General features: G+C 36.1%; 1 protein-coding gene across 3 annotated transcripts; it reads left to right on the top strand.

Moving 5' to 3' along the window:
* Window positions 1-1,593: 1,593 nt before the first annotated feature.
* On the top strand, window positions 1,594-9,472 carry LOC119636189. Of its 3 annotated transcripts, none has more exons than XM_038031407.1 (8): window positions 1,594-1,694; window positions 4,650-4,942; window positions 5,366-5,590; window positions 7,024-7,987; window positions 8,049-8,218; window positions 8,293-8,732; window positions 8,801-8,899; window positions 8,982-9,472. In XM_038031407.1, exons 2-8 carry the CDS (start codon window positions 4,723-4,725, stop codon window positions 9,177-9,179), a joined length of 2,316 nt encoding a protein of 771 aa, XP_037887335.1. In that variant the 5' UTR covers window positions 1,594-1,694; window positions 4,650-4,722; the 3' UTR covers window positions 9,180-9,472. The 3 variants fall into 3 exon arrangements, with proteins under 3 accessions (XP_037887335.1, XP_037887336.1, XP_037887334.1); XM_038031408.1 differs by having other exon boundaries at window positions 1,599-1,694; window positions 4,717-4,942; XM_038031406.1 differs by lacking the exon at window positions 1,594-1,694 and having other exon boundaries at window positions 2,537-4,942.
* Window positions 9,473-11,000: the final 1,528 nt, after the last annotated feature.

The raw sequence follows: 11,000 nt of genomic DNA, 5'->3' as shown, positions 1-11,000 counted from the left end.
GCTTGTGATTGAAAAATTATGTAGAGATAGACTAGCAACCTAAGTTTTCGGTAGACTGAAAAAGAGAACGAGAGAATGAGAGAACTTTTTGATATTTTCGTCTACAGGTTTTGATCCAGCGAAGATATTTCCAAAAACTTATGAGCCAGATATTCATTAGGACCACCTTCATCTTCATCTCAAAGACAATAAAATTTTAATTCATATTTATTTCCACTTTCGCAATTCTTTTTTAAGGCGGAGGTTTTAATCGATCATGAAATTTTAACCTTTTATCTCCTTTTTTGCGGGATCAAAACGATACCTTTTCATAGAAATCGACAGCTAGACCAGGTGGAAGAAAGACTAAATTTTAAGGGCTTTTCATATAAGTAAAAGTCACCAAGAACGAACGTGGCTTGTTAAACTCTGTCTGCTTTTCAAGAGCGGATAAAAGACACGCTGGTAGGTAAGCGTCTACTATCTACAACTATTTTTTCAATTTCTGCAAGAATCGGCGATCTCAGAATATCCGAAATAACAGACCAATTGATCAATTGAAGACAGAGGAGAATAGATGAGAATTAGACAGACGGATGAACTAATTTGAACTTTTTGCCGCTGGTTCATAGAGGAATGGTAACTTTTGGTGAACGTGAACGATTTCTAACAGTGGATAGAAGAACAAGTTTCAGCTGCCTATCTGAATTTTGCATTGTAAGCAATCCAAGAACAAATAGAAACCAGGTAAGTAGGCGGACGGATGAAATCCGCATTTCAACTACATGCAGATAGACAGACAGACGGTCACATGACCATTGGTATGTTGTGAATTGTCTTTTGCCTCTTGCTCTTGCTCATCAGTAAACCTTAGCGTGTCCATAAGTGAAATATATACAAAGTTTCCAAGGTTTTAACACGAACTGCGAAGTGTTTTCCAATCGTAATTAAAAAACCTTCAGATTAGGTGAAGACGTACTTTGTATCACAAAGTGCTGCCAAATTGCCTAAGAACTTCGTTTGAAATGTAGCTGATATACAATGCGTGCGCTACGATATCTGATCCAATGTATCGAAGAAATACAGATTTTCGCTGTTCTTCTCGCCCAAAAGTTATTTGCGATAAAAGTGGACGACATAAGACGGTTGCTGATGTTTTCTTTATGGACAAAAAATTAAATTTTACTAAATAGGAAATATTTTAGTTGACAACTCCGCTTTACGCAACTAAATGCGCACGCATATTGATTTAGGAGAGTGCATAAGATTAGATAGCAAAAGCCTCTTAAAAGACTACCAGCCTAGGTTAGATGTAATAGAAAAACGGAAATAATGAGAGCAATTTATTTGCTAATAAATCAACTGTGTGAGCCCAAAAACGTTCATATAATAACTGACGTATGAGAATGGTCGTCGTGCTATCGCACGGGTCCTTCTTGAAAGCGGGGAAATCGGGAAATTTGCGAAAAACATACAAGTAGTATTTAAAACGTAAGCATTAACTGAGCAAAATTCAGACGACAATAAGTAGTCGTAAGGATAACAACGAATTGAAACAATACAGAGGAAGAGAGATAAGATAAGTGTATGCAAAGAAAATATATATAAATATATATGTATATATAAATATATATATACAATAATAATAGTAGTAATAATAAAAAGGGAAAAAAAACGAAAAAGAAAAAGTGCAAATACTATATAAACTATAACAGGTAAGTGAGAATTAATTCTATTTGCCTTCGCTTGAACATATGTACATTGATTTATATGCAAATTTTGTTCTTCTCCATACGTGAAATTTATGTTAATTACGAAAACTTATTTTATAACATTTAAAGTGCAAAATAAAAGGTTAAAGGTTGTCTGTCAAGTGTGTACCTGTGCATATGCATGACAGTTCGAAGATTACACTTTCACCTCCTCACTCTTCCCCTTTTTGATGCATTCTCTTTCTACGATGATAATTGTCATGTCATACACGTATGTGTGTCAGTGTAGTTTAATTTGCATTATAGCATACAGAGGACGATAAAAAGCATGTAAGATTGTTATGCGGTGGTGTAACTATGTCCAAGAATTCTTGCACAAAATTTTACTGAATGAAAACTTTTCTATACGGAATTTTTCATAGTAAACGCCCATTGTTCAGTAGTTAAAAAAGTGATGCAAAAAAAAAAAAAAATGTTCTTTTTACCTTTGATTAACGAAAGAATAAATCATAAATTTCGAGATAAATGTTTTTTGTTTGTATAAAAATGTTTTTGAAAATCTTTGTACACAAATTTTATATGAATGTCGACGTCACGTAAGAATTTTAGATGAATTTTATCGGATAACCTGTTGATAGAGTATATGTATGGATACATACAAAATTAATGAATGAATTTAAGTTTTTTTTTACCACCTTTGGAAAATTTATCTATACGTAGGTACGTATCATAAAGAAGACGCATTAAATAATATAAAATTTGGAAAGATTGCCCATAGTTAAAAAAAAAAAAAAAAAAAAAAAAAAAAAAAGTTTTATATTTTAAGTCGAGGCATAGAAATTCGTTGATTGTTTTATTTTCGGTTGCCCAAGTCTTGATGTCCAAAAGTTGAAACAATATATAATTTAAGATTGATCGTCCTTGTGATTACTGATTTGTATGTATCTATGTATATATATGTATATACGTATTGTTCCCTAAGTAGGTTTACTGAAAAGTGCAAGGACTTTTAAATTTCTTGTTTATCTCTTAATAATACCACGTCTTCAGAGCAAGTCATTAAATACATGTCTTATGAAAACATAAATGCGATAATATGTTTGAACGGAAGCGAGCAAATTCTTTACATGCCGCAGTTATTGGTAAAGCTTCTTAACCACAACCACCACAAGCCTGTAAAATATTATCGTTTCGGTCAAAGTGTTTTGTAATTTTGAAATGTAACGATTTCACAATCTTGGCTTCTTTTTAGAGCGTAATCACTTTCGATACAACTTTCACAAGTGGTGTAGTATGGCCAAAATCACTTTTGTCAAAGTTAACTGACCCTAATTTTGTCTATTAGAGAAAAGGCTGGGAATTTTTCTTTGACCTCTTGCATTGAAGTCCATTGAAGTTAGGCTACATCCCAAGTTACAAATTTCATAGCGATTTATTTTTTTTCATCGAATTTTTCGATTCGATCTTTCCAATCGAGCAAGTACGATGCTGCCGTAGCGATTCAAGAATGATTAGGCAAATAGGATGATTGAGGAAACGGCGCAAGTTGATCGTATGACCAAACGTGTTCGAAGAACCGAAGCAGTGTGAAAAAGAATATATTATTGAATTACAAACACCAAGTCGTTTGTCCATAATTGTGATAAATAGCTTCACGCGAACGATGCATAACGTTAAGGTTGTTAAACAAATCAAAGAGAGTGAAGTCGTTTTACTCTGAGTGATTCGTTTGAGATCGAGTTATGCCAGATCTGATTGTCATATTTCGCCAGCGTGGCCTATCAGCAATGCGCAAGGTAGCATATCACAAAAGCTTGCCCTAAGTGATTCGTTTAAAGCTGCGTTCTGAATTTTCGGTTTTTCCAAAAGATTAACTGAAGAGATAGGTTTAGCGACCCGTTTGCGATTTTTCGCAGCACAAAAATCAGGCGCTACCAACTGTTTGTAGAAATGTAACTACAATTTTTCATTCTCATTATCGGGACGTATTTTAGTTGCCTTCGCAGATTTACAAAGAGAATCTTATTGCTTTTAATGGAAATACTGACTTTAAGAGAGACGACTGCGGATCTTACCAAAACGAGAATTGATAATTGTTGCAGTTACATAAATTAATTTTTGCTATACCTTATGAGAAGTTGTGAAAAAAAGAAAATAATTCTCTTATATAAAAATTGAGGAATAACTTTCGTTCGAACTCACCTTAAAAGATTGATTTGAAAATTTGCTTATTGCATCTCTATTCTCTTCTCCAGTTAAGGCCAATAAATTTGTTATTCCCAAGCTTATGTAAAAATCACTTAATGGCTTACGAGGAACGTGATGCTTTTAATAAAAAATCTTCTTTTATTGAATTTCATTAAGTAACAGCAGAATAAGTTAAAAAACACAATTTGTCGTCGGTTAGACGATGTAATGATAAAACTTTGTCATGTAACGAACCTCCCCCTTGCAAATTTCGTTCAATCAATCAATAAAGAAAAAAAAAGGAAAAAAAAAAGTAAATAAATAAGTAAAATAGAAAAAATGAAAGCATGAAAAACTTCTCAATTACCGCAAGAAAGATTAAGAAAAAAAAAAATAAAAATAAATAAATAAGAGCGGATTATGTCAAAGCCGAACGTCATACATAGTAGAGAATTCCAAGTAAACTCATTTCATGCAAAGCCATAAAGCCATAAAGATGGCACGCAGCACTATGCGAGGAATGTTTGAATGCAAAAAAAAAAACGTTTTTATGGTTTTATATTGTTTTGCATAACATCAACTTTTACGAACTTTTAAAGAAAATTGAAATTTAAAAAAACGTGTGTCGTAAAGCTCTCCTTTTACACTCTAAGCCTTTGCTTTTACACTTTAATCCTTTGCGTTTCTCTTTGTTGTATGCTAATAAAGTTATGACTTTTTGTCTTCTTCTCTTCCTTTTCTACTTTGTATTACGTTTCGTTGCGCGCAAAGAATCATTAAATTAACAAACGTTTGTTTCGTTTTAATCGAGTTTTTCTTGTTCTTTTCCTGAGCTCAGTATAAAATGGGGGTCGAATATTTCACACTGTTGTGGCTCCAAATGCTGTGCATAATTGATGGTAGTTGGGCGCAACGTTCACCCTATTCCCTGCAGACGGCCGTTGATGAGCTGCATCGCCAGGAATATCCGTTGAATGCACCACCACCGCTGTCGCCACAGCAGCACAACTTTTATGGCAGTGCTTTGGGACCGGCTATTATTGAGCCGGACTATTGGGAAGATGGTAAGTAGTTTGCATTGCTATCCGCTTTGTCGTGTCGTGTTTTGCACAATTCCTCTTTGGTTAGTTCAAAAAACCTAAGTCCGTCCAGAGTTAAGTTGAAGGTTTGATTGACTTTGTTAATGTAACGTACACAGACAAAATTGCACTTGTTCGCTTTAAATGGCATCCGCCAAACATTTTTAATTCTCGCACACACACACACACACACATACACACAATCTATGCACGGCTTGTAAAACATTCTTTGCATGATTTTCAAATTTTTTCGCATTTTGTTGTTCGAAAGAACTCTTAGTTGTTCGATGGGCGTATGTGTAAGAAAGCTTACGTATTACGCTTTGTAAGCATACGTTTTGTATATGTAGAAACACAGAGAGAGAGAGATACCCTACACCATCACTTTCGTTTCCCACCCACTTACAGAGAATGCTGCCTACACTACTACAACAAACACTAACAAACAACGTAATAGATTAAATAAACAACTAGCAAAATATTTGGAACGTGAAAGCTATGAAGCCGACCATGGTGGCCTAACACTAGGACCATTCGGTGGCTATGAATTTGATGAAGATAGTAATAAATTATTACCACCCAGTCGTAATGACAAACGTTCGTCATTCTTTAGAGAACGTACTAATCTGAATGGTAAGTTGCAAGTTTTACATTTATAATTTTTTTTTTTTTTAAGACGCGAACAGGAAACTATCATAAAGTGGATTTTCAGTGGTAGTCCGCTTCTTCAGGAACTCGAGGACTAAGGAAAATTTCAATATTTCCAAAGCTTTGATTCATTCTAGAGCAGCGTCGATGCAGAAGGCACACATCCTGCCCCCCCTCCCCCCTCCCGCTGCAACGAGGCCAAATCCTTTCGGAAACAGAGCTAGTTAAGTTTAAGCCACGCACTTTGTACCTATTTAAGATATCGCTACTGCTATAGTTATACATTACTATAAGCATCCTTGGCGAAGCTGTCCTCCCAATTTTAATATGTATTGTAGGGGTATTTCGGCTTCTTCTCTAAAACAAAATCCGAGTCAGGCATTAGAGATGGGACCCGCTACTGTAAATTTTCACGCAATTCTAATTATTAATTGTGATTATCCGCACGAGTAGCCTAGTAGGGAAGAACCGCGACTGCCAAGTGAATCGCGATTTCCAAACTCAGTGCGGTAGAATTCATTTTAACGTAGCTATAGTGAATGCTCAGTTGGTAAAGGCAAAATATTTGTCGATTAAGCACACATTCACTAGGTTGCGCCCATAACCCCCATTCATTATTCACTTCTTCCTGACCGAGTAGCCCAGGGCACAAAATCAGCCCGGCTAGTGGGTATGTTACGTTTGACCGTCTGCCTTCATAAGGGTTTTAGCACGTGTATTTCTTTAAGTAGAACCGCCTATGGGGTGTCTGTGAGGTAAAGGCAAAAACCCCCCATTACCATCAACTAACTAGCTGTTGCATAGCACGTCCGTCTATCCATTTGCAGTCTCCGACCTTTCGACTTTTTTGGCTTACATAACTTTGTCTTGTTACACAAAATGTATATAATAATTATATTATATAAAAGTGACATCTAATGTGGGGACAAAAGGGAACATAAAGTACGATATCGCATCGCAAACATCTTACGTTACATAAAAGAAAATAGAATCCTTGATATTGGTATCAGTGAGCATTCGGTAAGCTTCCGCACCGGGTCGGTGTGTCAAGCCAGCGTTTGATGGCGACCATCTGGGAAAGTTTGCTGTATCCATTGTTATCAGGGTTTAACACAGCCATAATCTCGAGAAATGATGCAGATCTGAGGTGCATTGAGTGATTTAACATCGGCCGCAGCGAAGTAAGGTTTTAATGAGCTCGCAAAACCTCGGTCGGCCTTTTAAAATTGAAATTATTGTAAAAAAAATGAAAGATTTTAGGTGACAGATAAGCAGGCATCCAATATTTCGAATTAGATTTGTATTTTAACTTCTAAGGGAACTTTCAGTTACTTAGCGCATTGTTTTCAATCCAAATATACCTTTGGGTTTTTTTTCTAAAACGATACCTAATTATTTTTTGCTTTAATTGCTTGCAGATGATTCACCAACTTCCATATTTCGTGAGCGGGAACCTCAAACCTTGAATGTGCCACCCGAACACGCCGAGTTAACAGATCAATTTTTACGTGAAATCGAACGAGCCCAAGAGCACGAACGTCAGGATCGTTACAAAGATGCCCTACGTAATCTCTGGGAAAAATATCAACAGCAAGAAAATCAAATTGAAGGCGATTTATTTGAGGAGGACAAGAGAATGCGTATACCGCCCTATTACATGTTAATGCAAAGGAAACGTTCGTATCCGGTATTGCCATGGTTGCCATATTCAGCAGAACGTGCTAAAAGGTTTCCCGTAGCTAAGAGATCAACTAAACATGTCAGCGAGAGTTCAAATAAAGGTTTAAATAGTTTAGGCAAAACCGATGAAAACGTTGAAAAGGAATTGAGCGAATTATTCAGTTCAAGAGCCGAAGAGAAGCATAAACGTTCTATAGCGGAAGACAACGACAACCATATAAAAGGAACAAAGAATTCAGAGCCTTCCATGATTAATATGCGTTTGGAAATGGATGAAAACAAACAAAAGACTGAAAACGAAACTGCGAAGGAAGCGGAAGTTAAGGGCAATATAGCGACTGAACATCATCAGCATGCCGGTCATTCTCTCAAAAAGCATGAACATGGTAAACGCAGTAATCGTCCACGTTCCCCTGACAGTCATGAGGAAGAAAGTGCCGAAGAACAAGAAGAATCTGAAAATCAAGACGAGAGCGAAGGGGAGGATAACAATGAACATGAGCAGGTGCAGGAAACTGATGGCGAGCAGAACGAGCGTAAAAGAAAACGCGAATCAGCTACAAGAAAGCACGCGACAACTTTAACCAAATCCAGGAATGATGTGACGAGCATGCGTCAAAAAAAGTCGGTAGATTGGTCTAATTACTTCGGATTAGATCGCAAAAAGAAGGCAATGACTGCAGGCGATGGCAATAGCAACAAGTAAGCATGTTCTTCTCATAGCTTTTTCAGACATTGGTAAAATAATCAGTGATATCTTTAGCGGTGATATGAAGAAACGCAGTGTTATACAATTCGATACGATGGCAATTGAGGATAAGGACAGCAAAGGCAAACTTGATCCGGAGAAACTGGAAAACATGGATAAAAAGTTGCAATCGATCGAAGATTTCATCATAGGTGAGACCATTAAATATACGGGAGCTCATGAAGGTAATATATAGTGTGAAAGCATGAAATGAGAAATGAATGACACGAGTCAGGACCATTTAATGTACTTTCTATAGGCATTGATAATCCCGAAGAAATCCAACGAGTTAAGGATCGTGTTTTGTCACGTTTGGCTACAGCTTATAGTTTGGAAAAAATGCGACGAGCCTTACAAAAATTACGTCAATCAATGGATAGTGAAAACCATTTATTGCGTAATATTATAGATCCTCTCAATGATCAAGATGGCACCCGTAATTCTTTGGAATTAATTAAGAAGGAAAGGTCGAGTACTAAAGATGAAGATGAAGATTTCGGGGAAAAGTCAGAGAAGGAAACACAGGTGAAGAAGAAAATGAAGAAAAATAGCAACTATTCCCGCTATCCTGAACTGTCGAATGATTTTGAAGGCCCAGAACAGAGCCTAGCAGGGCCACGACGCCTTGAACCACTAAATGACGCCTATTTAGGCAACAAGAATTACATCTGGGGCTCAAATCAGTGCCCCATTATAGAGGTAAGGCTTTATAAGCACATAAAAAGAAAATGGAAATAAATATATTATTATGTTTGCCGTTGGATCAGGCCATAGCAGAACGGTGCCGCGGTGTTGACTTACTAAGCGGTGACTTAAATCAAGAGCTTTTGCCTTTGTGCGGTGTTCATCAGATTTGTTATTTATGCGTGAGTGATTTTTTGCAAGAGCGACTTTTCATATAACTTTCATAATTTTGGGTTTTCTTTTTCTTCCTCCTCCTATAAAAAGGGCACATCACACATAGCGTGCGACTATCAATATTTAGAAGAAGCTGACGATGTATGCGGTCCTCTGAACAAAGAATGCCAAGCAGCTGCACGTTCTGTTCTCATGATTTTACGCGGTACACCCGGCCCTCAGTTGGGCCCTCGCGAATGTGCTAAAAACTCTTGTCTTTACAATGCTATGCGAGAAATTGGTCTTTAAATTCTTGCACGCTTATTCAGAATATATAAACCTTTCCCCATCAATAGAAACAATAACCACGTGCATACACATACATATATATAGAAAAACACTCCCATCCCCGTAACATTTTCCTCAGTATGAAATAACAAATTCAGGTTTAAACACTAGACATATATACATAGATAGTGTAAGAGAAGACAAGTTCGACTTTTAAAGGTACGACTGTAGCAAATTTACCAAAAGATAGAGATTTTAATATTTGAGGGACGAAAAATATATGAATAAAATTTATATTAATATGTAAATTATAATATATATTATGTTGAATAAATTTTTCAAACATACATACGGAACATTTAATCATACAAACATATATGCATATATACACATACTACTCTTAATGTTATTACTATGGACTTATACATATTCATATATATATACACACATATATATATACGCAAGGTTATAATAATATTTGTGTGAACACAAAGTGTTTTATGAAAATTTAACGAAATTGCGTTTGAAATTTCCAATTCACACATTTGATTAATAATGCGATCATATTCATGTATAGATGTAATAATAAAAAAAATGGTTTAAAGACAGAATGAAAGATTTCATATGTGACCTATGCTAAAACTAAATCGTAAAGTTAGGCTTTAGCCTTCTTTGTTTAAATTATAACCAGTTCCCTTATTATTTTTCCGTTAGGAACTTTTGCTATGTACACTCATGCTTTAAAAAATCTGCCAAGCTTTCAAAGGCTTCGATTCTCTTGAGTATTGGCGTAAAGCAGGTAAGTTATGTAATCATAAGGTATGTACCTCCGTTGCAAAAGTTGTAGAGAGATGAAAAGAAATTTATTCACTAATTAAGTGCTTTATTAGGACTACTCGGCTTTTTCAGCGTACTCAAGTGCTTATTCTTCAATTGCCGATATACCACGCAACGCAATACCGCGACTTCTCGGTCTTAACCCGCTGTGCCGTACACTTTCTTGCCATTTCCGATATTTTTACTCTTAAGTCGGACGTTTCCTCCTACTCCACAGCCTGTAATCTTTCCTTACAATTACCACAAGTACGTAAGTAAAGTCTAAGAGGTTAGTCACATTTAGAAAAACCAAAGAATCGAATGAGCCTAACTTCTAAATAAATATAAGGAATCACTTGGCACTCGAATATCGAAGAATCTGAACACTAAAACTGTCAGTTTTCAATATTATTTTAATGATGTGTTTTGATCCAAGAAAATGGCTCGGATCGGATCGCTTTTTCGAGTGCTTCATCCTTATATGAATAGCTGCAGGGTGGTATAGGGTGTTTAATAGTAGGCGGTAGCCTATTCCAGTGTTTTTACCTGTTACATCGTGCCCCACTTGTGGTACGATCTATGTTAAGTTTTGTTATGAAAACGAAGCTTGTTTGCTCATGCATTTTTGTATTCAACCTACAGGTCGCAATTTTTCAGATATTTTGATGAAATTTGGTGCCCTGGCGTGCTTTGACCAAACGAAAAAGTCCATTGAAAATAGTTCGGATTGGTTCACTTTTTTGATTAGTTATCTATGAAGAAAACTGAAAAATAATGGGATTTCTAGGAAGTAAATTAAGTTTGCTAAATTTCGATCACGCCACGTTCTGGACATTCAGAAGTAATCAAAAGTATGCCTGTGCATGGAAATGATCTGGAATAGTGACTGAGTGAATAACTGTATTTGACAAAGTAATGTAGGGTATCTAATGATCGGCCTTGGCCGACAATAATGTTCTTGCACTGTTTTATATTCGCCATCGAAACATGGGTGTACACTCATTTTTCATAATGTTTGTGACACCC

This window comes from Glossina fuscipes, unplaced genomic scaffold (genome assembly GCF_014805625.2).
Source record: "Glossina fuscipes isolate IAEA_lab_2018 unplaced genomic scaffold, Yale_Gfus_2 28, whole genome shotgun sequence".
In the NCBI taxonomy this organism is placed as follows: domain Eukaryota; kingdom Metazoa; phylum Arthropoda; class Insecta; order Diptera; family Glossinidae; genus Glossina; species Glossina fuscipes.
This window is presented reverse-complemented; position numbering and strand designations above follow the sequence as displayed.